Source organism: Phragmites australis, chromosome 2, assembly GCF_958298935.1.
Source record: "Phragmites australis chromosome 2, lpPhrAust1.1, whole genome shotgun sequence".
Lineage (NCBI taxonomy): Eukaryota > Viridiplantae > Streptophyta > Magnoliopsida > Poales > Poaceae > Phragmites > Phragmites australis.
The window spans coordinates 46,563,373-46,589,666 of record NC_084922.1 but is presented as its reverse complement, the minus strand read 5'-3'; the positions used below and the strand labels follow the sequence as shown (position 1 = coordinate 46,589,666).

At 41.6% G+C, this 26,294-nt stretch overlaps 3 protein-coding genes and 1 long non-coding RNA gene across 5 annotated transcripts; 3 read left to right on the top strand and 1 right to left on the bottom strand.

Moving 5' to 3' along the window:
- Window positions 1-313: 313 nt before the first annotated feature.
- On the top strand, window positions 314-2,211 carry LOC133908252 (uncharacterized). The gene is made up of 5 exons (XM_062350254.1): window positions 314-320; window positions 424-623; window positions 1,060-1,189; window positions 1,274-1,522; window positions 1,988-2,211. The coding sequence occupies exons 1-5, from the start codon at window positions 314-316 to the stop codon at window positions 2,209-2,211; spliced, it is 810 nt and encodes a 269-aa protein (XP_062206238.1).
- A 9,131-nt stretch (window positions 2,212-11,342) lies between these two features.
- On the top strand, window positions 11,343-12,026 carry LOC133908251 (uncharacterized). The gene is made up of 2 exons (XM_062350253.1): window positions 11,343-11,792; window positions 11,868-12,026. The coding sequence occupies exons 1-2, from the start codon at window positions 11,352-11,354 to the stop codon at window positions 12,024-12,026; spliced, it is 600 nt and encodes a 199-aa protein (XP_062206237.1). The 5' UTR covers window positions 11,343-11,351.
- A 1,981-nt stretch (window positions 12,027-14,007) lies between these two features.
- On the top strand, window positions 14,008-20,074 carry LOC133909296 (uncharacterized). Of its 2 annotated transcripts, XR_009908356.1 has the most exons (5): window positions 14,008-14,226; window positions 15,259-15,323; window positions 17,399-18,035; window positions 18,153-19,380; window positions 19,760-20,074. It is a non-coding gene; the product is annotated as an uncharacterized LOC133909296 (long non-coding RNA). The 2 variants fall into 2 exon arrangements; XR_009908355.1 differs by having other exon boundaries at window positions 17,399-19,380.
- On the bottom strand, window positions 17,429-20,850 carry LOC133909295 (PHD finger protein At1g33420-like). The gene is made up of 5 exons (XM_062351664.1): window positions 20,286-20,850; window positions 19,747-19,876; window positions 19,220-19,435; window positions 18,502-19,110; window positions 17,429-18,420 (listed from the first exon to the last, which is right to left on the bottom strand). The coding sequence occupies exons 1-5, from the start codon at window positions 20,620-20,622 to the stop codon at window positions 17,568-17,570; spliced, it is 2,145 nt and encodes a 714-aa protein (XP_062207648.1). The 5' UTR covers window positions 20,623-20,850; the 3' UTR covers window positions 17,429-17,567.
- Between the last annotated feature and the right edge of the window lie 5,444 nt (window positions 20,851-26,294).

Below are 26,294 nucleotides of genomic sequence, written 5' to 3'. Positions count from 1 at the left end.
ACTGCAATTGCAATTCCACTTTGTCAATTTCTTGTCTAGCATTCAGAAGATGTTGATTCGTGTTCCGTTGTAATCATGTACTACCACATATTGAGATCTTCTAGCTATTATATTGTTTTTTCAGATAGTTATTGTTGTTCTTGCAAACAATGACTCAACTTTGGTTCAAATCTTGTAACTACATTCCATTGTTGTTCTTTTATGTGAGTGCAGGTTGGAAAGCATGGTTTAATTATTGAATTTACGGATCCAAACTATAACATAAAACAGTGAGAGTTGATCTTGTCAAGTTGAGAAAGTGAGAGTTGAAACCATGTCGAGTAAGCGTTATGTTTCTATTCTCGATTTCTCGATTATTGTCGTATGTCAATTGAGCATCTATGTCATGTTGAGAAATTGAATAAATTGTAAATGGTATGACAGGAAAATTCATGGATAATTTCTTGAAAAGGAAAGTGCCAAATGGCGTTAATAATGTTGGGAGTTCTCGACCTTCTCGTCTACGTCAAGAACCTAACAGTGTTAGGAATTCTGCTCGAGAGGATATCAGTTGGGAGGAGATTCAATTTGATCCGAGCAAAAGGAAAGCAATAGATGAGTACCATTCTAATCACAGAGAAAAGGTAATACGAAAGTACTTGGAAAATGGGCCTTGCCAACCTCGTACTCTTGACTTTCCAATCACTCATATGTAGGGAAAAAAATAGAAGGTTTAATCCTGAATAGTTTGATGAATTTGGGAATTGGCTTGAGTACAGCGAGTCTAAAGATAGAGCATATTTTTTTACTTGTTTTTTGATAAGGGACCGCTCTAAGAAATGGGATGGCTATAAAGCTTTTGTAATAGATGATTGGAATGGTTGGCATCGAAGAAGTAGATTAGATGATCATGTAGGTGTTGTTGATAGCCCACATAACTAAGCAGGGAAAAAGTGTGACAATTTGTTGAAAAGAGAACAACATATTGATGTTGCTATTTGCCTACTCAGTGAAGCTGCTAAGAATGCTTATTTTGTTCGGCTTAATGGCTCAATTAATGTTGCTAGAGTGCTATTGAAGCAAGAATTAGCTTTTCGTGGACATGATGAGTCCAAGAATTCCTCCAACAAAGGGAACTTCAGGGAATTTGTTGACTGTCTAGCGGAGCATGATCGAGCTTTAGCCAAGGCAGTGACCCAAGATACTGCAGGTAATAGTCTTATGGTATCTTCTTATATCAAAAAAGAAATTGCTGAATGTTTTGCCAATGGGATTTTACATTCTATCCTTCAAGAAATTGGACATGATGTGTTCTGCTTGCTTGTCGATGAATCTAGAGATATTTCTTGCAAAGAACAAATGGAAGTAGTCTTAGGATATGTTGATAGATGCGGACATGTGAAAGAGAGCTTTGTTGGCCTTGTTCACGTCACAGACACTTCTTTCAACCTCAAGTCTTGTATTGATGCTCTCTTTGCAAAATATAAGCTAAGCTTGAAGCAAGTAAGAGGCCAAGGATACAATGGTGCTAATAATATGCGAGGTGAGTTCAATGGTTTGAAATCATTGATCATGAGAGAAAGTAGTACAGCATATTATGTGCATTGTTTCGCTCATCAACTTCAACTAGTGGTTGTAGCAGTTGTTAGAAAGCATATAGGCATTGGTAACTTTTTTAGTATGATTTCTGTCCTGTTGAATGTGGTTGGTGGGTCTTCAAAGATAAGGGACATGGTTCGAGATTTCAATATAGAAGAAGTGAAGAAGGCATTAGGTTGTGGGCTACTTAAAAGTAGGACATGCTTGAATCAAGAGCAATGTCTTTAAAGACCTGGAGATACTCGTTGGAGCAATATCTTCAAAAACTCTTAAAAGTTTGGTTGACCTGTTCCCAACAATTGTCAAAGTGCTAGATTATGTGGAAAAAGAAGACATGGATGCAAAAAATAGAGAACAAGCATGTCTTCTAGTGTACTTCCAATCTTTTGCATTTGTCTTCTATTTGCAGGGCATGGGGTCTTCTATTGGCTAATTCGAGAGCTTGATAGTCGCTTCAATGAAACATCCTCTCAATTGCTTATTTGCTCGGCTGCTTTCAATCCAAGAGATTCCTTTCATGATTTCAATGTGGAGACGTTGATGAGTCTAGCTAAAGTATATCCCAATGATTTTGATTCTATGAAATTGAGGGAACTTGACCATCATCTTTGCCTTTATATCGCGGATGTGTGAGATGATGATAGGTTCTCCAACATAGAAACTATTGGTGAGCTATCCCAAAAGCTGGTGGAGACAAGGAAACATATTTGCTATCATTTGGTTTACCGACTTTTGAAGCTGGTACTTGTATTGCTTGTCGCTACTGCAACAGTTGAGATGTGCTTTTCAGGCATGAAAATTGTTAAATCATATTTGCGCAATCGCATGGGCGATAAGTATTTGAGTGACAAACTTATTTGTTATGTGGAGAAACAAGAAATGAAAAAAGTTACAAATGACACAGTGGTTCGTCGATTCATGGACAAGGCAAACGTAAATACTAGAAGGTAACGTGTTGATTTGCTTATTTTCATTAGACATTATGTTACTCTTTTCCTGAAAATTAAAGCATTTTTGTTGTCTTTTATGTAAGATAATGTGGAAATGAGGACTTTTGAGGCCGGATGATGTATTCTGCCAAATGCCAATACCGACCAATCGACCATCTTTTGTTCATGACCAATATTATTAGTTGGCTCCTCCATTTTCATAAACACTTTTGTCGATACTTCTTTCTCATTGTATATCGTTATCATCGGTTGCATTATTAGTTATACATTGTTACTTGAAGATCATATATAGTGTTGTAGTTGTGAAGTGGTGCACCCCCTTGGTTTTTGTCCAGCTTCGCCACTGCTGGCAGTTCGGCTCATGGTGCAGACGCATGCCTCTCGAAACAGCCCACCCACTTCGGTTAGATTGGCAGATGGGCTCCCTATTTAACTGCTCGCATGTACTAGCTAGACCGGCCTTGTAGCGTCGCTATTCATGAGGAGTATCCTCGGCCCTGCTTTTGGGAGTTGGGCCTTTCTGTCCATCTGAGCTTTGTATTCAGAAGCACTCGATGCTGCTTGGTTGTTAACACCTGGTCGTACCTAACCCGACTCGGCCTATTGAAATAATCTTAGAGATCCAACCAAACCCCAGGGCTTTGAAATGGGGAACTATACATCGTGACTCGTTGCACTCTAGATGAAACGAGCAACCACGATGAAGACGAAGTCGTCGCCGGAGAGCTCATCGGATTAGGGTTCCAAGGGTTTTCGGGGGCTGCGCTCTCCCCCAGGATATAGAAACCGGGAGGGAGGCCAACCTGGCAGTGGGTAGCGCTGAGCGGGCTGGGCGGCACTGACCATGGGTGATGGGAGGAGTCGGGGCGTGGGGATTACAAAGGTACGGTAGAGGAGGGTGGGGATGAGGTGATGGTGGGTGGACTAAAGGCGACGCGACGAGGTGGCATGGACGTCACCTATGGATGAAGGGGACGGGGGTGGGGGACAATGATTGAGGCATTATGGCGACTGGCGAGGCAGTGGTGGTGAGAGGTTGAAGATGGGTCATGGATGGATCATGCACTTGGCTTTCGCGTGACCCCGTCCCTTTGAAATGAAAACATCCTTGCACGCTTGTAGATCAATCACTGCTAATATCCGATGATCAGACAATCGCTACCCAATCTCTCTTGAAATGTTGAGCTCGTTGTTTACAAATGCCGCGACGGTTTGGTTTGAGCCAAATGACCGCTTGCACCTCGCGTGCAATGCAGCCGAACCAATTCCTTTCTTGCTCACAATCATAAAGTGAACATGTTAAAAAAAAAGCATTGTAATTAACTTTTTCATGTATACCATTATTTTTTCTACACAAATCATTGTTTAAGTAAACTAATAAAAGTGGTTTCACTAATTTGGAGGTGTGATGGGTTAGTTATGAATTAATCTAGTTGCAACACATTTACACAATCCTGCATATTACAATAACTATTTCATGAGTTCGTGTATTTTTAAAGACATATGATCATGTAAGAAGTCTAACAAAATTGGTTTCATGATTTTTGGATTAGCAAATAATTAACTATCATTTAACTAGGTTTAGCAAATACATTTTCTCACAGAAAATATTCAACTTTTTCATGATTATAAATATTGTTATCATATAAATCATGTTACAAGAAAACCAAAAACATTTGTTTCACTTGATTTAAAGTTTAGATGAATTAGTTATTGATTTTATAAGTTTGACCTATTTTTTGGATTTTTTTTGTTGAACTTCACTTAAATTCGAGAAATACTCTCGGTAAATTAGGAAAACCGAACAGTTTTCGAAGAATTTGAGCGGTTTTTGACATTGATCAAAATGCGAGGAATGCGATCGCATATTGGTAGAATTCATTTGAATATCGAGGAAACCAGTTGCATTTCGAGCCGGGATTCGAGCGCTTTTTGCCTCGGTCAATCTGATTTGACTTAGTGAATTTGCTCAAATTCTACAAATTTTGGATCGCATTTTGCGCATTTTGTGAATTCGGCCAGTCCTGGTTTTTGATCCTTAGTCGCATTTGTGAACATTGATCTACGCTTTACAATCATAGACCTCGCTAGATATAGGAGGCCATATATCTATTATCTTAATATTTAAGGAAAAAAGAGCCATCATATTTTTTTTGAAGCCCATAAAATTACCACATTAATTTGAAAAAAAAAATCTAAATCACTCATTACTATGAACATCTAACAGACTAGATTTAATCAAAGAGTTCATATCAAATACGATTAATAAATAGCTAACTTCAGGATTAAAAATTATGAAAAATTAGCGGCTTGATTTCCATACGGTTTGGGAAGCAAAATATCTAAATAAATAGTCTAAATAAAATAAAAGAAATAATATTTAAAATTGGGGTTAGAATAGAAAAAAGAATGATCCATCTCAAATATGGTCTTAAAAAAATCAAATACCTAAATAAAGAGTCCATGTAAAATATAATTAATGAAAAGCTAAATTTATAATGAAAAAAACTCAAAATTCTTACTGAGATAATAGATTAAGAAGCACTGTGTTACTCAAGGTCATCATATCAAGTAGGCAGCAGGTAAGACATAACACGTAGGAAAGATAAATCTATTCTAATTTTAGTTGAACTATCTATACTGCTGACATATGATTTTAGTAGTTAATCAAAATGTATACAAATTGGACCAATACATGTATACGATTCAAATACAAATTTGAAATATAAATAATTTTCTCATTCACTAACATAATTTTTTCTCTTTTTTTAATTTTATATATTTTGTAACTAAATGACACTAACCTCATGAAAAACTTAAAAGAATTTTTTTAATCAAATATTATCGTGATAAAATATTACAGCGAAACTAGTCACACTAATAACTTGAGCCACCTTACTAGTTCTTATTAAGTTACCATATACCACTACTACTAATATCTCATGTGACCTGTGCAGATATGTGCATGCGTTTCCAAATTTCTCATGGTTACTCTACTTCCGCTGCAGGTTCCATCTGGTCTAGGCTTTTCCCAGCACCTCCAGTGTTCTTCCATGCATTTCATGGCCATTATTAATCGATATCATCTACTGCAAAAAAAAAAAGAAGAACCTTCTCCTTTTCTTTTTGATCTTTTCCTCGACGATGATGTGGTCTAGGTGACTAGTTTTCTTCATCTGCGTGTTGCTTTCTTCTAGTACTAACCAGTTCGTGCATGTTTTTTTCCTTCGAGCAAAAAGTTCATGCATGCTTTATACCCTTTGGTTTTCCATAGGATGGTGCCTTAAGTTGGGGCAGTACTGCAGCATAAAGCAGGAGCAAGAAGTCCAATTAAGATATGCTTCCATAATTAAGTTCGTTTGCCTCCAATGGCTTTGCCTCTCTAACACTAATGTTGGTTCTCTAGTCAGATTTTAATGCACGGAATTATATGTTCTGGGATGCAATTTGTACAATGAATAGCAAATATACAAGGCCCTCGTTGATGCCTCTCTTCCATGCGACCATGCAAGCCACTGGTGTCGAAATGCTCAAAGTTAAGTATCAGAGCAATGCTTTATTAGTTGTCTCCCGACTCGCAAGTACCAGGCCCTTACGTTGGAAGCAAGCATTGGTGATTTTAATAGCCTTCTCTTTTGTTTAGATTGATGCTTGTTCAAGGTAAGGGGACAGGATGATTTGGGACAAAGGAAGTTTGCAAATATATAAGCATACAAGTGTCGAGGACTACCTGACAAAGGAGCTAATTTACGCTTGTGTAATCATCCGGTACTACTATTAATTTACTAGCATGCCCAGGTTGAAGGCCATACGTATAAACAATATGCACAGTTATTTGGTGATACTAAAGAATGCGAAGACTAATATACACAGTTATTTGAGTGTGATGTTGGTTCTTTGCCATTCAATTACCTTGATACCTATGAGCCATCGAAAATTATGGAATAGTGACGGGAGAAGGGTGGAATAGCGCTTTGAGAAAAAAATTGAGGAGCTAAAAGGGTAAGCTTATGGATGCAAGGGGCCGATTAGTACTCATCAACTCTGTATTAAACAGCCTCCTAGTGTTCATGATGTCTTTCTTCGAAATTCCCCAAAGGGTTATGAAGAGACTCGATTATATACGATCCAGATTCTTCTGTAAGGGGATAATCATAAAAAGAAATACATGCTTTCTACATAGGATATTCTTTGCCAGCCCGTGATCAGGGAGGGAGGTTTAGGAATTACTAACCTCATGATAAAAAACATATATCTTCTTAGTAAGTGGCTTTTTAAATTACTAAACGAGGATAAGATCTGGCAACGACTACTAAGAAATAAATACTTTGGTACCAAAGCTCTCACCCAAGTTGATGGAAAACCAGGAGACTTACATTTCTGATCTAGGTTGATAAAAGTTAAGAAGTAATTTCTTAAATAGGGTACATTCCAAATACAGGAGGGTACATTCTAAATACAGGATGGTACTCAAATAAGATTTTAGAAAGACACGTGGTTAGGATCAAAGCCACTTAGTGATCAATTCCCTTTTTTTTATAATATAGTAAGGAAAAAGTAAGACACAATAGCATAGGTAATGAGATCAATACCTTTGAATATTTCTTTCTGTAGACCTGTTGTTGGTGACAGATTAATCGACTAGCAGAGATTAGTGTCTAAAATAACATATGTTAACATAACAAATGAAGCATATACGTTTCGTTGGGACCTACATATCAATGGCCAATTTTTTGTACAGACTATGTATAGTAGAATGATTCATCAACTCGTTTTCTCTTTGTCACGTAAGCTTTGGAAGCTTAAGCTCCATCTCAAAATAAAGATATTTTTATGATATTTATCAATTTAAGTAATTTTGATCAAAGATAATCTGATCGAGAGAAACTAGAAGGGATCTATGCAGCTTTTGTAGTCACAATAAGAGTATACATCATTTATTCTTTAAGTGTCACTTTGCTAAGTTAATTTGGTGTATTATACAGATTGACTTAGGGATTTCTATGCCTAGAAACATAAACTATATTATAGGTGGTTGGATGAGTGATATGAGAGTTAATAGAAAGAAGATGATTCTGATTGGAGTAGCCGTTTTATTTTGAATAATCCGGCTATGGTCTTTCATAAAATATCAATAATTGATTTAGATTTCGGAGATTACTACAAAAGGAGGATATAAAGGAAAATATTAGACTGGTTTGTCAGTATTTAGAGGTGGTGACTATGGAGCTTTTGTCAAGAATAGCTGACGGTTTAGTCATAGGTTATATATCGGATAATGGTATGTAATCTTGTTAGTGTATTTAGCTCTTTTTGCTTCCCTAGCAATAATAAGCTGGAATGATTTAATAATGCAACGCGGGTTGTATACATTCTAGGATGTAAAAGGTCGGAACTTTTTACTTTATTAAAAAACGTATAAACAACACTTAGATTGCATATTTATACACTTTTGCAGGGTTATACTTGTTGCAGACTCCAGTAACAGGAAATTAAAGAAGAAGAAGAATCTTAAATTAGTTATCCTACTGGCATTGACAGCAGCTTTTGGGTGGTTAGTTAGGTCTACCTCTATTTTCTAAGAAGATACTGGTAGCATCTAAGGTCATTTTTAACGCATACATTAAAAATTTATCCTCTATAATATTATTATGGTATTCTCTAACACTATTACAGTATCTCTTATTTTTTCATCTTCAACAGCTACTATATTTACTAATTTTTATTACTCTTCTACTCTATTCGGACCCACATGCATACTCTAGCTATAATAATACAGAATTTTTTTTCCTCCGCAAATTTGTTAACTTCCCACCCCAACCTATATCCTGCAAAGGTTGATATGGGAGCTGTTAGAGTGCTTTGCGGTACGTTAGGATGGTAAAAAGAACATAAAAGCGGTTGTCACAGTGATTTACGGGACGAAAGTCGGCTCCGGCGTAAGGCCATCTCCAAGAAAGCCCTCAAATCTCACTTTTCTAGTGCTACAGTGTTTTTGCGGGCTACTGTAGCACTGAAAATTCATCCCCACCCGATCCTCTATCTAGTGCTACATTGCTGCTAGTAGAAAAATAGGGGATACTGTAATAGTATTTTGAGAATGAAAATTTAAGATAGCTGTTGGAGATGATCTAAGCAAGATTATACTGCACAAACCATTGCACAAACCATCGCATAGGAATGTGCACTGGGATCAGAATCTTACTCGTACTGCTATAGTCACCAAAGGGTTAATAGTGGGACATTAATAACTAGATACTTTTTAGATAATAGAAAAAAGTTTTCAGCCTCTAGGCCGTGCCGTTGTGCTAGCCTTGCACTGCATCCAGAGACATTGTTATTGACATGTCGCCGCATTGGATTCTCCATCTTTTCTGCCGCTAATGACAGCTCACCCAGAGCGTTACCCATCACAGACAAGCCGATTTTATTGCATTATCCTTACAAAGTGTTTGTCACATCATTTTTACCAGTTTCCTGTATCAGTTCCAGAGATGGTAGTAGCCGTTCCTTATATCACAATCCAAGTACTAGTCAAGTGCACAACGGGTAAAGGACTTGCATATTCTGGTTTTCTTTCTTTTTCTATGACGGATTCTCTTTTGTTAGAGACAGTCTCTGTAATTCTCTACAACCCAATCAACACTAACCCATAAAATTCGATCCTATTGCAGGCAAGTTGTGCTCGTAAGGCCATCTCCAATGAAGTCTCCAAATTTGAGGATTCTAGTGTTACAGTGTTTTGCGGTATACTGTAGCACTAGAAATCCATCTCCAACAGATCCTCTATCCAGTGATACAGTACTGCTACAGTGTTAGGGATAAAGGATACTGTAATAGTGATAGGGGATGCTGTAATAGTATTTTGAGGATGAAGTGTCGTGTGGTTGCAGATGATCCGCATAAACATCTGGCGGTAGGGTACCTTTGAGTCTCAGGGAATCAGCAGGCCACGCAGTCCTCCTCGCATCCTCCACAGAGTCACGCACTTGAGAGTTGCAATGATAACCATCTTCCTTCTTCCCCATCACAACAACAGAAGACCACTCACTCGAATTCTCCCTTGGCAGCAAAGGGAGTCACAGACTCACAGTCCCTTTGCTTACACACGCACAAGCTCACCATCTGCTAATCCAGCAATCCTAATCATCGTAACGACTAACACGACTAACACACTTGCATAGATACATCCATCATACATTCAGACATCCATGACATGCGGACGTGTTGTACTAGAATGGATGTATACACCGCCAGTTACCTGACGTGGACCATTGATGCGCATCAGAGGCCGATTGGTTCCCTGCACAAAGGCCGCACTTCCCTTCTTTCCACGAGCTGCTTTTCCTGCATCGCCCGCGTCCGGCCATTCCATTTCTTTCGCTTTCTTTTCCTTCGTCCTGGCCTTGGCCTCAGGTACAGGCTACAGGCCTTTGAATGATTTCTCCCCTCCTCGCCTATACGGGCACTAGTCTTTATAGGACTATCATGCGGGCTGCTGCTGCTACAGAGTGTGCATGGGAGTGGGGAGCCACTCCTCCGAGCTGCCCAAACATGATTCTGAGATTATATTTTGTGCCAGTCTCGCAGCCTTGCCTTCAACAGTTTTTCACATCAACTGTTGAAGACGAGTGTGGCAGCCTTTCTCGCGGCACTCTTTTTGTTCCTCGAGACTTTTTCGCTCTTTAGTTTTCTCCCCGCTCCACATTGCCACCACCAGATCAGCTGAGATCTCACTTTCGATTCAGTGACTTGTTTTAAGTAGAGGCAGCCGCCACTGAGCAGAGCTCCCGTGATCCCACGAGCACAGCCAAGGCTGATAGGGCTATAGGCAGTTGCTACCTCCTGCCTTCAGTTCAGTTTAGAGAGTGCGGGGTGCTAGTGCTGAAGACTGCTTAAGATAGGGATTCGTAGGGTATACACTCTACCCTCTATTCTATTGTTTTTCCGTGGTGCCACTCACAATACAATATAAGGTCAGTGGGTAAAGACTTATTTATAGACTCTATTTTCACATACTACATATTTTTTTGATAAACTGTTAGACTCTAAAATCATGTCATCAACCACGATCAGATATATCAGTTATATGAATTTACAATATACTTAGACCCTAACATATATGTGTGAGTCACATGCTATGATCATATTGTATATGAGATTAATTCTAATATGATCACATGAGCCAACAGCATGTAGAGCCGATCTTGCAAAGTAAACCCAACTATTCCACCATGTGTTGTACCGGGGCTAAAATATATGTGTACATATAAATTCCAATAGAATATATCTCAATCAATTCCTTATTCCAGCATAATCGCACTCGGCACCTAAGTATTAATTACTCGAGTTAAATTTCGCATCAAATATTCCCCGTCATATACAATAGTTAAACAAATATTTTCATATTGAATTGAATGAAAAAAATCACAATTATATAACTATGAATAAATGCTGAAAGAAAAAAAAAAGTCCAACACTAAGCCACAATGTATGCTCTCTTTAGCCTGCAATGCACGTATAATTCTGAATCCTCTTATGTTGCTCCTGTTTCTTCTCCTCTCCCTTTTCATTTTTTTTTCAGTTTTCGGGGTTGATCAGTGGCAGTGAAGGAATAGAGGAGATAGCGAAATAGTTGCTATGAGTTCTTAGTGTGATCCTTGATTCTTTCTGAGACTTCATCATTGGTCATAGAGTAGCTAGTCTCAGTTCCAAAAGCAGTCAGCATTCAGTTCTTGACCCTTAACTAGTCGCCAATTGTGCAACTGAAATTACAACTAGATGCCATTTCTTCAGCAAAACTGCTTACCAAACTGAAAATGCATGGCGTGCAGGGAGTCGTTTGATTGCAAGCGAAGAAGTGTGCGCCGATCAGCCATGAGCGGGTTCGGGCAGAGGTCGCGGCCATGGCCAGGGCCAGGGGACTCCGCATCCACGCCGTCAGAGCCAGCTGCTGCAGTTGCTGCGGCCGCGGACGCGAGGGGCGAGGCGTCCACGCTCAAGGACTTCGGCACGTCGATGGACGCCATCTCCTTCGGGTTCGCGGCCACGGCCATCCTCATCTCTCTCTTCCTCCTCACGACCATCTTCGAGCACCTCATCAAGCCCCTGGCTTTCCCACCGAACTCCCCCGACGGAAGGCCCCACGCCGCCCGCCACCGGCACAGCCGCTCGCCTGGCAAGCTCCGGAGCCCGCCCATGGTAAGATCACCCAACCGTGGCAACCACTCGCCGTTCTTCTTGTGTGCCTTGCAATGTGTGCATGTACAAGATGGGATCTTGATTGGTTAATCTTGGCATGTTTTGGCTGTTTCTGGTAAAAACATTGGCACGTTTCAGGTGGAGGCGGTGCTGCAGGCCGCGGACCTGTCGGTCCTGATGCCGGGGCAGCGGTACCCGACGTACCTGGCGCAGCCGGCGCCGCTGCCGCCGTCGTGCCACAGGGAAGGCGTGCACTGGCCGCCGCACGACCACCACAACTCCTACATGCCACCTTAATTCTCCACAGAAACATGTTACTCACATGCTGTGGACCGTAATGTTCATTCGTTGTATAGCGGCGGAGAGGTTGTAAAATGCAGGAGAGATGATGAGTCGGATATGGACATTCTGTCCTGCTTGCCCTATTGTTCTTGTCCGTATGCATGGTCTTTTCAGGTTTTCAGATGCTGAAATTCGCGAATATCTCAGGCACAACCGTCCAAGTTAACCGGTTGGTTAAACTAAACTATCGCGTGCCATGTGTAGATTGGTTGAGTTTATGCTGACTTAACCAACATAACATGGCACCTGATTCCTGCAGAGGCCACGGAAACAATAGGAATGTGTGGTCACAGGAGAAAATTCAGCCAGTTGCAATCAGTTTCAGTTAAGGCATAACCGCAAAAACGTCAGACCAAAACTGTTTCCGCTCCTCTAAAAGTCAGTAAAAGAGGAGGATCTAGTCCGGTAAAATATACCATGTGCTGATACAGTGTTCACAACGCAGGCACAGTCTGGTGTGCCCTGCCCGTCGGACACGGCAAGAAAGCAGAGGAGAAGTTTGCGCCCGGTGTCACCTCCCTGTCCCTGGTCAACACAGAGCTGCAACTGTCAACTATGAAAGTAACAAGATCCGAGAGACTCGAGCTTTGCACATTAACAGTGCGAGCTCCAAGTTAACGACAGGTCAAAGAACAACGTTTAGCTAGTTTACGAGTAGTACTACTGATGCAATAACGCAAAATTGACTGTTCTCTCGAGTTGAACGTTTCGGGCACGGTCCTCTTTACAGGCAGAGCGTATCCACCTCTCTGTTCTCAGCTGCCTGTCGTCCCAACACCGCTGTGTCACGCTCGAATTTAGCTACAGCAACTACACAATTTCTTGTTGTCATCTGAACATAAGCACGTAGTGTAACACATCACGACTACACGAGGTATGAATACATGCCATGTGATCGCTAGTTTTAATCAAACTCTCCATACTACTCTGGCAAAAACAACATTAGTCAGTAGTGCACAAACACGCCGAATCAGACTCTCCATGCTGCTCTGGCTGGTTCACCGGGTGCAAAGCCAAGGCACGGGACATCCCTACACACCAACACCAACTCGTTCAGTTCAGCGTCAGGCCCACCGCCGCCAGCAGCAGCACCCCCGAGCGCATCGCAGTCGCCGGGGACGACAGACCGGAACGCCCACCAAGCGGCTGGCCCGCCACGTTCGTCCCCGCGTTCCGAGGGTTCAGGCAAATCCACAGGCAACAGCCTCCCGTCCCGCACTCCCGCCTCATGTCGTCCGCGTTGCCTCGCGCGTCCGGGAACGGGGCTCGTGCGCGCACACCGGCCTTCGTCACGCAGAGCCGGTTCCCGAACGGCTCATGGCCACGCAGCTCGTGTACGGCAGAACGCCCACGGTGAGAGGGCGCGGGCGTTGACGGATCAAGCTTCAGCAGGAACACCAGACATGATCGTGTAATCCGGAAAGGATCGCACTGCACGCGTCCCTTTTCTGTTCTGAAAAAATCGCACTGCAACGGGCGATTCAGGTCTAGTAAAGGAAAGAGCCGTCTCTTTCAGAGGTTAGTCTCCTTTGGCAATCGGCTCGTACTTCCTTTTCCCCCCACGTGCAAGCATGCATGAATGTGCACAAAAGTTTGCGTGACGCTATGAGAAAAAGGATTGACGTATCAACGGGCCCTTGCTACGTTGCACGGAAATGACAACCGGCAGTGGTCGTCGGTCGTACTCCAGAGACGAAAGTGCAGACGAGAGAGGTGCCTCGTGCCTGTGTCTACGCCACGCACGTTGAAGCAAGGTACAATTGCGCAGCACAACGCCATGCACGTTGACCGCCAGCCAGCGCATACATGCGCGGGCCCTACAAGTGGCCAAGGAAAACGGTGGGTCCCACGTGCAGCGACGCAGCCGCCGCGCGAGGCGAGAACCCTAACCACAATAGCCCACTTCCGTGCGCCACGAGACGCAGGCAGCCCATCGTTTATTACTGCAACTGGTTTCCCTGTCGTTATTCTTCCCGCACCGGGCTGCCCTCCCCCTCTCCCCTCTGCCTCCCTCCTCGAGCTCCATGTCGACGCCATCCCGACGCTCCTCCACGCCTCATTGGATCCCAGGAAGCAATCGTGCCGATCGGAGCCGCCTGGCGCCGGGAATTAGGGCCGGAGGCTGGCGCTAGCTCGAGCTCGCCGCTGCGGCAAGGTCGGTGGTTAGGTCTCGGCGCTTGATGATTCCAGCCCTAATCAGTGGTTAGGTTTTTGTTTGCTCGTGCTCCCGGTTCCTGTGTAGTCGCGGTGGTGCTTAGGGATTGGGCTCTTCTGAGGCTCCGATGCTTGCATGGAGTCCAATTTAGGCTAATCCGTTCGATGATTGACTTGTGCTGGGTTTGAGCGTAGCCGCTTTTACTTCCCACTTTTTGGTGCACGAGGTCACGAATTGCGTCAAATCTGAATCGAATTCGCTAATGATTGAGCTTTTGTGGTTGTGGGCATGCTGAAATTTGGGATAATCCCCGCTTAGGTTTTAGGGAGATTGGGTTTGGCGGTGCAAATTGGGAGTCCATCGTTTCCGCGCTTCAGGCTTCATCCTGATCCCACTTAGGGTAACTTGGGTGCTCAGATTTGTGGAGCATCTGAAGCATTTGGTTCCAGAACTGGTTTTAGCGTAACCTGATTAACGCATCGATGATTTATTTGGATCCAATACATGATTGTTTCAGTTCGGGGTTTGCGGCTTCCATTAATCTCTTTGGCGCCACTCATAGGGTTCCAATTGGCAGCGTGGCTAAATGCACCTATTGCTTTATGTGATTTTTACGTTGCTGGTGCTGATTGTGGTCAGATTGTTTGATTTTTTTCTGTTGGCTTCGGTGAAAGCTTTTTTCACGGACGAATTTTTACGTTCGTGTGCTCAATCTGAATCCCTGCCTTAGGGTTTCCTCCGTCTAGCACTAAATTTTGTGTTTTGATGCTAGGACTGGTTGAATTGAGGGCTATTAGTGGTATCTTGTTTGCATAGTAGCGCAAAGATTTTCTTTTGTTGGGCGCATTTTAAGTTGTGACACTCACTCTTCGGTGCGGTGTTTGGAATCACTTGTATTGACATTCTTGATGGGCGATTATATTCAACTGATTGGGAAATTTGATACTTTCTTGGGCGTCAACTGTGATGAAATTTATTTACTTTATTCAGATTTCATCAGGACCTAATGTTTTGCAGTTTGTCTTGCCACAGGTGCTGGAAAGGTGAGGTGTCCTCAGTACTTTTTGGGTGCATTTGAAACCAGCTGCTCTATTCTGGTAATTATATCCAATTTCTGGTCAACAACAGGAGTTCTTTTTTTCAGTTGTTGCTTGTGAAATCCTTGGATTGCTACTTGTTGCATTTTATCCATTGAAGAATGTTACAATGGTCTATCAACTCTAAATTGATAGGTTTGGAGTATAGCTATGATGGCACTAACAAAAGGAAGCATGTTATGGTACAAATCTAAAAATGCTTTAGTTATAAGGTCATATTTAGTTATGTCTTGGCTGGGGTTTGTATTCTAATATTTGAAGAGAGTTTAATCTATAGGGCAGTGGTATGATTTACTTCAATTGTATGACTGGGTCACAGGTCAAGCAGTCACAAAGAATATGACTGCAGCTAAAGCAGAGTCACAAAGAGTAAACTTGCCAATCAACTTGCCTCTGAAATTTTGAAAGCTCCAGTATCAAAGATCCTCAGGTTATTAAAAAATCACACTCTTAAAATAGTAAATATATTTATGAAAGTCCTATTTATCCAAGGCGACTTCATTATTCACACGGCATATGTAATTCCATCCAATGACAACCAACTCTGTCGTTGAAGCTTGCTCCACCTAATGATAACTAGCAAACTTACCAATGCATCAATAGATCTATTGCTACATATCCCATCATATGTAGTTACCTAATTGGTCCATTATATTATAATTCTGCTTGTAACTACAAAATATATTCAAATATAAGAGGCTCTGGAATTCACTTGATCTTTGCAAAACTCTGGCATCTTGTACTTCTAACTACTAGCCAAGATTAATTGATCACCATAGTTAATAGATTTATTGGTTTGATCTCCATAGCAACTGTTCGTTGTCAACTTTAGAAATGATGGTCTTGAATTTGTATACCTTTTATGATAGGAACCTTAAATATGTATGTGCCAGCTAACTGGAATATCCTCCAACCTTTGACACTATCGGGTTTGGAAATGTTCCAGGCTACCTGATAACTTGAACTAGCTCTAACATCGCTTGGTCATAAATGAGCTCTTAAATCATGTTGCTGATACTCTTTCATACACATATTGTTTTAATCTACTCACATATTTAGTAAGACTTCTCCTATTCGTTCATGCTAGTCTTATCAACAAACAGATCACCTGGAAAAAGCTAATTCCATAGCATACATAACCGATTAAGGTGCTTTTGCATACATACCCACACAGCCACACTAGTCATTCACTCATCAGCTCTGCTTTCATGCTTGAGGTCTCACTTGTACTGCCATCTGCTTCTTATGATAAAGGATTTTTAGTTGATATTTACAGACAGCATTTGCTGGTATGCTGTTAGTTTCCTTTTGGTGTTTAGTTTCTATTGTTGAGACAGCCATGAAATGGAAGTCTGAACATCCTCAGTGAATTGTTCGGTACATTTCGGTAATTAAGCTGAACTTTTTATATTAGTTCAGTTCAGATTTTGTTTTTTAGTTTCCGTTATTCAGACAGACATGAAATGGAAGTATGAACATCATTACTGAATAGTTTTAGTATGCTTTGGTAAAGTTCAACGTTTTATTTTAGTTCAGTTCAGTTTTGGTGGGGTTTTCAGTTTTCACTTCCAAAAGACCAGACCAGACCAGACGAAAACTGAATAAACAGCCTTTATTACTATGCATTTCTATGATTTTGAATTGATAACAAACATGTACTGTTTGTCTGTTTCTGCACGTTATGGAAGTTGATAGTGCTTTTTAAAGATTATCATTATCTTGCTAGCTTCAGGTTGCTTTTTTGGTATGGAAACATGCTTTCAGTCGTTGGCACTGGATTCTTTGGTCAATTAGAGTTGTCTATCAAATCTCACTTGATCTGTTTAGTTTTATTTCTATGAAGAACTGGGTAACCATCTACTTGGCCATAAGATGATCCGGTTTGTTTCTACATAGATCGGGGTGACATATACCTCACGTATAGAATCGTGAGGTAGCAATGTTGTCCAGAAAATGAAAATGCATGTTAGAAAGTCCCGATATATGCCAATTTATTGTTTTTGTATCGTGCAGCACTTTTTGCGTTATGTTTTTTCAAATTTAAGGCCTGATAATTGTGTACTGCTGCAACGCAGAACTAGAGATGCTCGACGTCAGAGAATGAGTTCAACTGCAAGGAGAATAGATTAACATCGCATCAGTGGTCAGAGACAACATCCATGAACTCGAAAGGTCCAGAGAGGTCTTCAGGTGCAGCTTACTACTCTCCCTCTCACTATTTACATCGCACTACATTATATACAGTCATCCAACTGTTGCCATGCGCCCAAACTTGCCTGCGCCACCAACAGATGATCCAATCTCATCCTTGCACCTCCCAGCCGCACTAACCTCCATTCTTCCACCACCATTGCTACCCCCACCCCCGCGGCCTTTTCCTCTGCGTGGGCTAGCGCACTTCCTGCAGATGAAATTTTCAGGGACGTCCTCAAAATCACTGATTCCTGAGCACCTGGTGTGCTGCCAGACTCCACACACGTCACATGCTAGCATCCGTTCCCCATCATCATCCTTGGCACCACATGAGCAGTCAACCGTCCAGTTCTCCAAACCCCTCTCCATCCTGAATTGTACAATTCTCCTGTAATCCCCAGTGCAACGCCCCCTTACCCAAACAAGCTGGCCTGATCCAAGCACATGCTTCACTGGGGTTGTGTCGCTGAAGTCTGGGAAGTCAGGGAGCTGTTCAGCCTGGAAACTTTGGAACATGAGGTACGTTTCTTGGAAGGCCCTTGAAGCCTGTACTTTTAGTTCAGCAAGGGTAGCACTTGCTGGTAGAAGTACAAGTTCCTCTGGAGGTGTTGTGTAATCTTTTGGGTGATCAAGCAGTTCAGTGGAGCATCTCACACAGAGCAGGAATGGGTTCGAAGGAGTGTGCAGAGCATGCTCATCATAATGTTTGATGAACTGCTTGCAGTCAAGAATCTTTGCTGCTGCGCTGTGTGATGATGCACCCACCACCTCTGGTTGTGAAGACAGCATGGACTCTGGGTTCAGCACAGCATCATAGAGGAATCTAAGATCATGCAGGAGATGTTCAACAGAAGGCCCAAACGTGGATGCATTAACTGGTGACTGAATGGAGGAAGATTCCATCCTGCTTATCATGAAATAATGGTCAGGAAAGTTACCAATTGAAGTTCAGCAATTGTAGCAAGGGACTGCAGACAGGGCTCACCTGTATTCAATTGCATTTGTCTCAACATTGCAGCGGACAGCAATGAAATGATCATCATCCAGTTGTTTTCCACCCAATCCTCGGAGAGAATAATCAAGCAGCTCCTGTGAATCAACAGCCTTTGATGCAGCTCCCCTAAGTGCGCGCCAGGACACCCACTGTCCAGTTTGGACAGCCCGGAGAACCTTGAGCATTGCTGCTTCTGCTCGATCAATATCTTCTTTTGTCCACATAGAGAGCACATTAGATGTATGCTCTTTGTGCTTGTCCATGGAGGGTTTTGACGTCTTCTGAGCTTGATGAAGCAGGTGCAGAATGAAGCGAAAAAGGTCCCGTAGTGTCACTAGTTGGCGATCAGAGAGTGTCCAATAAAGAGCAATTGTGTTCTGCAATGGGGTCCTAATGGGGTTGCGATGTGAGAAGTACAGCGCCAGATGTATACTGGAAAGCATGTCTACTGCGTTTTGGTATGTGTCTGAGGTGAGTGCAAAGCTGCCCGCGCCGAACTTGTATCCCCATTCGCCATACCATGGGTGCCCACTTGTGACTGCGTGCAGAAGCCTGTAGTCCATTCCATGTTTCTTGGATATGTCCATAACGGTGACCTTCCTGCAGTGATGGAAATGATGGTTAGGTTGAAGGAAGCATTTTGGATAGAGGTCAATGGCAATGAAACATTGATGTTCTGCTCACTGCACCGACCAAAAATGTCATTTACCTCACATGTAGCACCTTGCACAGGCGATCCCAGAAGCTCATTATGTCACGGCCAGTGAGGAATCTTGAGCCACCTTCACGGCCATTGACCCTGAGAAGGTGCCCGTAACCGTTCGCATGCACCACAGCATGCAGCAAGTGAGTGGAGTCGTCCAGATGCAGGTAAGCACACTCCTCGAGCTCCTCACCTTCCATATCAAAGTTGCACAGGACGCACCTAGAGAAGGCATTGCATTCAGAGTCAGGTTTGGTTGATTCTGAAAAACTTTCTACGCAACAGAAACACATTTGCACTTGGCATTTTTTGCACATGCAACCAAAGCGCCATCTAAACGCAACGTATTTGCAGAGGGCATCATTGTAGTTACGAGCTGCTTGCATTTAGGTTCGAGCATTCGCTGATGCATTCACACTTCAACCAGAACACTATTGGCAACAAAGACGCAGCATGTTGAAATCGAAGGGCCATGTAATCATGTATATTTTCTCCTTCCATGGTTATTATATTTTCTGAAAAGTTCTTCCCACCTTGATTCTCCAGCGACCATGGGAGTCCCGCATCGGAGGCAGCAGGTGCGCCGGCAGCCAGACATCTGGTTACTGTCGTTCTCGATGATGAAATGGTATCGCTTCCCGCAGACCGGGTGCCCACTCCACCCTGCAACAAGACAGACACATATGAGACACGAAAGTCCATTGCATATAACAGTATATGACAAGGCAGATTGGATCAATCATGGTCCTTTGGGGATTGTACATTGAAAGCAACAGCCTAACGATCGGCAAACAAGAAAAGCTTCCAGAAATCACAACGCAACAGGTCGAAGGTGGCATTGCCCCTCTATTTCCCCCCAAATTTCAATAGAATTTGAACAGAAATAGAGAGACGTTGGATTTTAAAAAGCACTTAGCGCTCAAAAAATCGAGAAAAACAAAGCAGATCGAATCAGAAGACGAAAGGCATTATCCCGTGAGCGCGTATCTCTTTAAAAAAAATAAAAAAAAAAATTATGGGAAAAACATTTTTCCGCCAAAAAGGAAAGGAAAAAGAGAGGAAAGCAACTCACCCACGACTCTGCACTGATCACAATACACAGATCGCGATCGGAGCACGTCTTCCTCCACGACGTTGAGCTCCACCCGGCCGCCGCCACCGCCGTCCTCCCCTGCCTCCCCAACGCTCAGCGACACCCTCCAGATCAGCAGGTGCGGCGGGGCGGCCGCGGCCGCCGGCGAGAAGATGGACGGCAGCGGGAGCAACCTTGCGTGCCTCGCGAGGAACCCCCTCACCGCCTCCCTGAACGTCATAGCCGCTCCGCCATCCCCGGTCGCCGGGAAGCCGGCGAAGTCCCTGGCCTCCATCCGCGCCCTCGCCCTCTTCAGCGGCCGGCCGTTCACCACCATATCCCCCTCCGCCGCCGTCGGATCCCTTCAGATCTGCCACCTCACCGTCGTCTTCCTCGTCGTCGATTAACCAGATCGGAACTCGGGTTAGGGTTTGCGGCGGCGGCGGCTGCGAAATAAAGAGGAGGAAGGTGATGAGGTCGATTCCTTCGAGGGGAAGCTTGATCCGGTACGCAAGGTCTTTGGGCACCGGAGCGCTGGAATAGGTTTCGGGCCCACGTAGGAGTGTGGGGTGCACTGTGGAATGGGTGCATGCAAGTTGTGGTGGAATGGGCTCGTCAGGACGTGGCAGGGCGCTAACCAGGGTTAACCGGTGGCTCGGGTTTGGTTGGTGGTTGGGTTGGAGCCTTTCCAAAAGGGAGAAAAGGGAGGGAATAAAGGCTCGGAGTAGTATCGTCATTTCGTACCCCGGGTTTCCGGAGGGGCCGAGTACGGTGCACCAACGTGTCCTTGTGTAGGTCAAATTACACAAGTGCCCCTTGGTCCTCAGGGTTTGATGTTTCCTGGATTCGTTGGCTATTCTGTTGCACCGCTGTGCGCTCTCCACGTAGCTTAATGCGGACTAAGGGTGCGTTGGATGGGATAGAATGTGCGTGTGATTCAATTTTCGGTTTAATCAGATATATATAATGAATCAGTTTTCTATTTGATCGATAAGATTAAAGTGGATAGTATAAACTAATTTTTTATTTGATTTGATGAATTGGATAAGCTGAATTGATTACGGTAGTCTTAAGGGTCTATTTGGATGAACTAGTGCATGTTTGAATTTATTTGAATTCAAATTGAATTAAAAAGTGAATATAACGTTAAATGAAAAAAAAAATATAAATAGAGCTTTATAAAGTAACTCATTTTTCATCAAATAATCTAGGGTTAAAATATTTTTATAAATTAGTACATCATATGAGAAGAATATTAATAATTTTTTTTCATATTTTTAGAAATTTATTTGAAGCATTAAAAATTGTTAGAAATTACAAATGTAGGATTTTTTAATAATTTTAATTAAATATTGACTTAGTTTTTTATTAAATTAATTAAAAAAGATTGCTAGTGAGATCTAGTCAGCTCATAAAAATATTTAGAAATTTTAGATCACTCTTATACTTCTAAATAAAATCAAGAATTAAATGAAAAATATAAACACATATGTACGCACATGTACACCAAGGAATTAATGAACGCCACCCGCCTGCTAACACGCGAGCGGGAACGCGGACCGCTTTGTCCGGGTCTTTTTAGAGCTCGTCCGGAATCTTAATGAAATATTCCTTTTCTTAGATGACCTATCCGTTTTTGCCCATAAACCAAACAACCGGACCAGGCTAAAAAGCACACCAGGACCAGGCTAACCAAACACTGCCTTAGTTAATTCCTTAGGTCCTCGGTGTTTGAAGTTTATTAGGACTGTTTGGTTCACACATAGAATTCCTAAAGGCATTATAAGATATCATTTTTGAACAATAAAAGGCATAATAAGATTTTTAAGTGGGCAAAAAATTGCTCCCCGCCCTATTGTTATGTGATGTAATTGCTAAAATAATTTTACTAATATTGGAGCATAAGATTGTTTAGGATCACCCTCATATGGTATCATCATAGGGTGAAGACGATGATTGTGATATTGGAGTGTTCTGATAGGGTAATTCGAAAAATTGGTAGTAGAATAGTCGTAGGTCAAGTTTCACTATGAAATACTCATACGGTTGTGATTTACTCTCTTCAATCATAAAATAAGTATCGTTTTAGATTCCGTGCAGTCAATCATTTTAAGTGGCTACCCATTACCCTTTTATTAAGTTTAAATATTTAAAAATGATATAAGTAGATTTATCTCAAAAATAAAATAATATATATTAATAATTATTATAACAAAAAATATTAGTTAAAGTTGTATTTTAAGAACCGTGTTAATATATAAAACAACACTTATTTGTAATTGGAGAGAGTATTAACTATAAGTATGAAGTTCAACTTTCACCCTACAAATTGTGCCATGCAGAAATCAATTAGTATATGCAATTTTATGATCAAATTAAGGCATGCTCTGAAAAATGCTCCCCATTAGAAATACTCCACTTTATTGTTTACAAATACATGTACATTTGTATTTTCCGAAGCCTAATTTTTCATTTATACCCTTGTCGAATGTATACTCACCTGTAGTCTCCCACGGTTCTTCCCGAGCCGTAGCCTCAGGACATTATTTAATCATGTCGGAAAATTAAGGTAGTATATTTCCTCATGCACTCACGCGTGCACTAAAAAAAGGATAAAAGTTAGGGACTGGTGCTCCTAGTTTTGCACTGGATAAACGCGTTTTGGTCAGCCAAGGGACGACGCACTGAAATGCATGGTACCACGGTATTAGAGCAGAAGTAATGCAACACCTATAAAAAAAAGTTTCACGAAAATTCTATTTACATGTTGATGTGGATAATAACAAACATATATGTTGATTTGCACTTACCGATTAAAAGGTTTCACGTGATAGAGTATGCATAGCTGTTATTGTATACGTCATCACGTAAGTAGAATTTTTGTTAAATTCTTTAGTAGTTGTAGCATTACTCGTTAGAGCACTACTACTACCTGCGGGTGGCGAAATATTTTTTATTTTAGTTTTTTTAAATTAATATTTTAAAAATAACATGTGAAATAATAAATTTTTAAGAACAAGTTTCTTTTATCACGCCAAAATATATGGTGTAACTCACCAATATGATCACACTATATGAGTTGGCGTGACTAAGGTGACTACGAGGTGTTGTCACGCTAACACCTTTGACATGACTCATACCAATACAAACCGCCACGCTAGCTGCCCTCCTCTCCCTCCTCCTCTTTCCAAACCGGGTCTAAGGACATTGTTTTCGCCACTCTTCTATCTCATTTAAATCCTCCATCAAATCCATCGATTTTAGGCCTAAATCAAAGGGATTTCACCAGGGATTGTTCATTAAAGGTAAATACTCTATCAATTTAATTTCGATTTTCTTCGTAGTTTTAGATGGTTTTGGGCTAGCTATGGTTTAGAGATTAGCGATGAAAATGTTGAAATTTGGTTCAATTAGCTAATTGTTGTTTGTTGTTGTTTAATTTAGAATGTTTATTATGCTCGTATGTAGACCATTTTACTATTGTAGTTTGTGTTGTAAAATTGATCGTTCTAATATGGTAACTAAGATTAGTCCATAGGATTTGATAGTGTTGAATATAAAAGTATTTGGTGCATATCAAATTCGTAATGGATTGGTATTTATGCAGTTTTATGGTGTGACAGATAATTTATAGCGTAAGCAAAGTGGGCACACATTGGCAAGAAATATCTCGATATTAGTTGTAAGGATGCCCCTGTTCCTCCCGCCCTCCCCGTCCCAACTTGTGACTGTTGTAAACCTGTTATGATCCTTCAGTCGTTACACGAAAATATTGTTGGTCATGCTTACTACATATGTAAGTATTATCGTGTGATTATATATTTTTGTTATGAATTAGGGTAGAAGCATATAGTATTATTTTTGCTGATATGGTATTTTAATAAGTTTGTTCATTGGGTTCCTCCTTCACCAAATCCACCAAAACTGACGAATAAATAGAAGTGAGAAGTGAGCAGAAGATGTGTAGCTGATCCTCTGTTATGCAAGTGTGGGAAGTGAAACGTGTTTTATGAACCTTCTGTGGGATCTCCTTACTTCCATTGTGAAGGAATGACAAAGGTAAAAACTGATCATCGTTGCTTGTTTACAATTTGAATGAGGTAGAATTAGATGTCGTGTACCTTGTATCATGAATTCGAATACAATGTCATGGTGCTACTTGTAACTTTTGAAATTTATTGTATGGTCCTGATAGTGAATGGATAGAGGAGAAAGAGGATCAAGTGAAGTGAAATAGGGTGATAGAACATGTCGTCAAGGAGTTGCACTTGTGGTGTGAAAGCTCGATACGGGATAGTGCACTTCGAACTGGGTGTGGGATACTACTATGAGCATGTGATTGATAAGGATATGATTAGTTTTATTCATGTTATCTATATTTTCTGTTTCGATATCCTATGTTAGTTATACCTTGTTAATGGGAGTTCATATGATTTTGTTTTGGAAAATAGAGTATGCGAAGATGTTCATAGGAGGAGTATCTTGATAAAGATGAGGTGGATCATGAGATTGCATGACGGAGTAAGTGTGAGGAACCGTCTAGATAATATTCTAATTAATCATTAAGTCGATCATTTGTATAATCACAACTACAACGATTAATCAGAATATCACCCTGGCAGTCCTAACACGTGTTCTGTGCTCAAGATTGGAACACATGTATTTTCAACGTATACATCACAACAAAGCTTAAGAAAGAGCGAGTAATTAACATTATATTACAAGTTCTTAAGCATTCGACCATTTACACATTTACAACAAAAGGGATAAACTACGCAGCGGAAGAATTAAAACTTAACAACAACAAAAAGACCAGTGGAGCCATATGCCCTTAGACTCCATCGAAACCTAGCCACATGAGTAGATGACACTACTATTGCCCGCCGCCAGCACCGGCGAACATAAAGTAGCCAAAAGCTAACCTTTCCTCGCCTGTAAACCTGAAAGAGCAGCATGAGTACAAAGGTACTCACAAGACTTAAACCATATAGGACACGTATAAATAGCCCGACTCCAAGGGTTATGCATTGAGTTATTAGCAAGAAAATGCCATAAGGTTAAGTAAATATTCATATGTGTAAGTAGCCTAACATCTATGTGTGAGCACCTATACTTAATCAAAATACATATCAAATCTATCATGTAAACATCAACCTGCACATAAATGTAAAAGGATCCATCTCATGTAACCAAGGATCATCACCAACCATACCCAACATACTCTACATACCAAACATCCTACATTCGTAACTCTACTACTGATGCAGATGGACAAAATCTTGCTCATAACCGAGAGCGTATCAATTCGAATTGATTTTACACCCTGTAGGGGAGTACTCCTAGACCCACACGACACGGGACCACCCTTCGTACAACACGTCGGTTGCAAGCGATGATTCACGCCTCAACCTTTCACGTACCCATCTCGAACCTTTGTCCCCATGCCTGATGCATGTGGAGGCCACCTAGACCCCATGCGTACGACGTATTACTAGCGGATATCATGTGCCTCTACAAGCCCTTGCTCACACCCCGAGCGTATGAGTCAAATGGGCACGGTGACTTATGGTACTTGGCTTACCCGTCCCATATTCGGGTATGTAATGAGCATAGAAAAGTGCTAAAGCCAACGGCACCGACGAACTATGCTTAAACGATGCAAAAAGTTTATAGCATCCAAGCTCCTCTCCTGACTTACCCCTAGCACCACCCACATCTCATCTCATTCCCACATCTCATTCAACTCGACATCATGAGTAAGCCCTAAGCCCGCAAACAACGGCCACGTCATCGCTCAACTTCTACCGAGAACCTAAGCATTGCTAAGTATTTCGATTAACCATTGTAGTTAGACATCGATAATATCATCCTAGGTTACAATGAATAAGGATCATCAACAGATCAAGATAGAGGTAATGCAATAATATAGGTTCTACCCACATAGCCCGATATCGACTCCCTAAACAGGCAAACATACATAAAGCATAATTTATCAATTGAGACTCCATT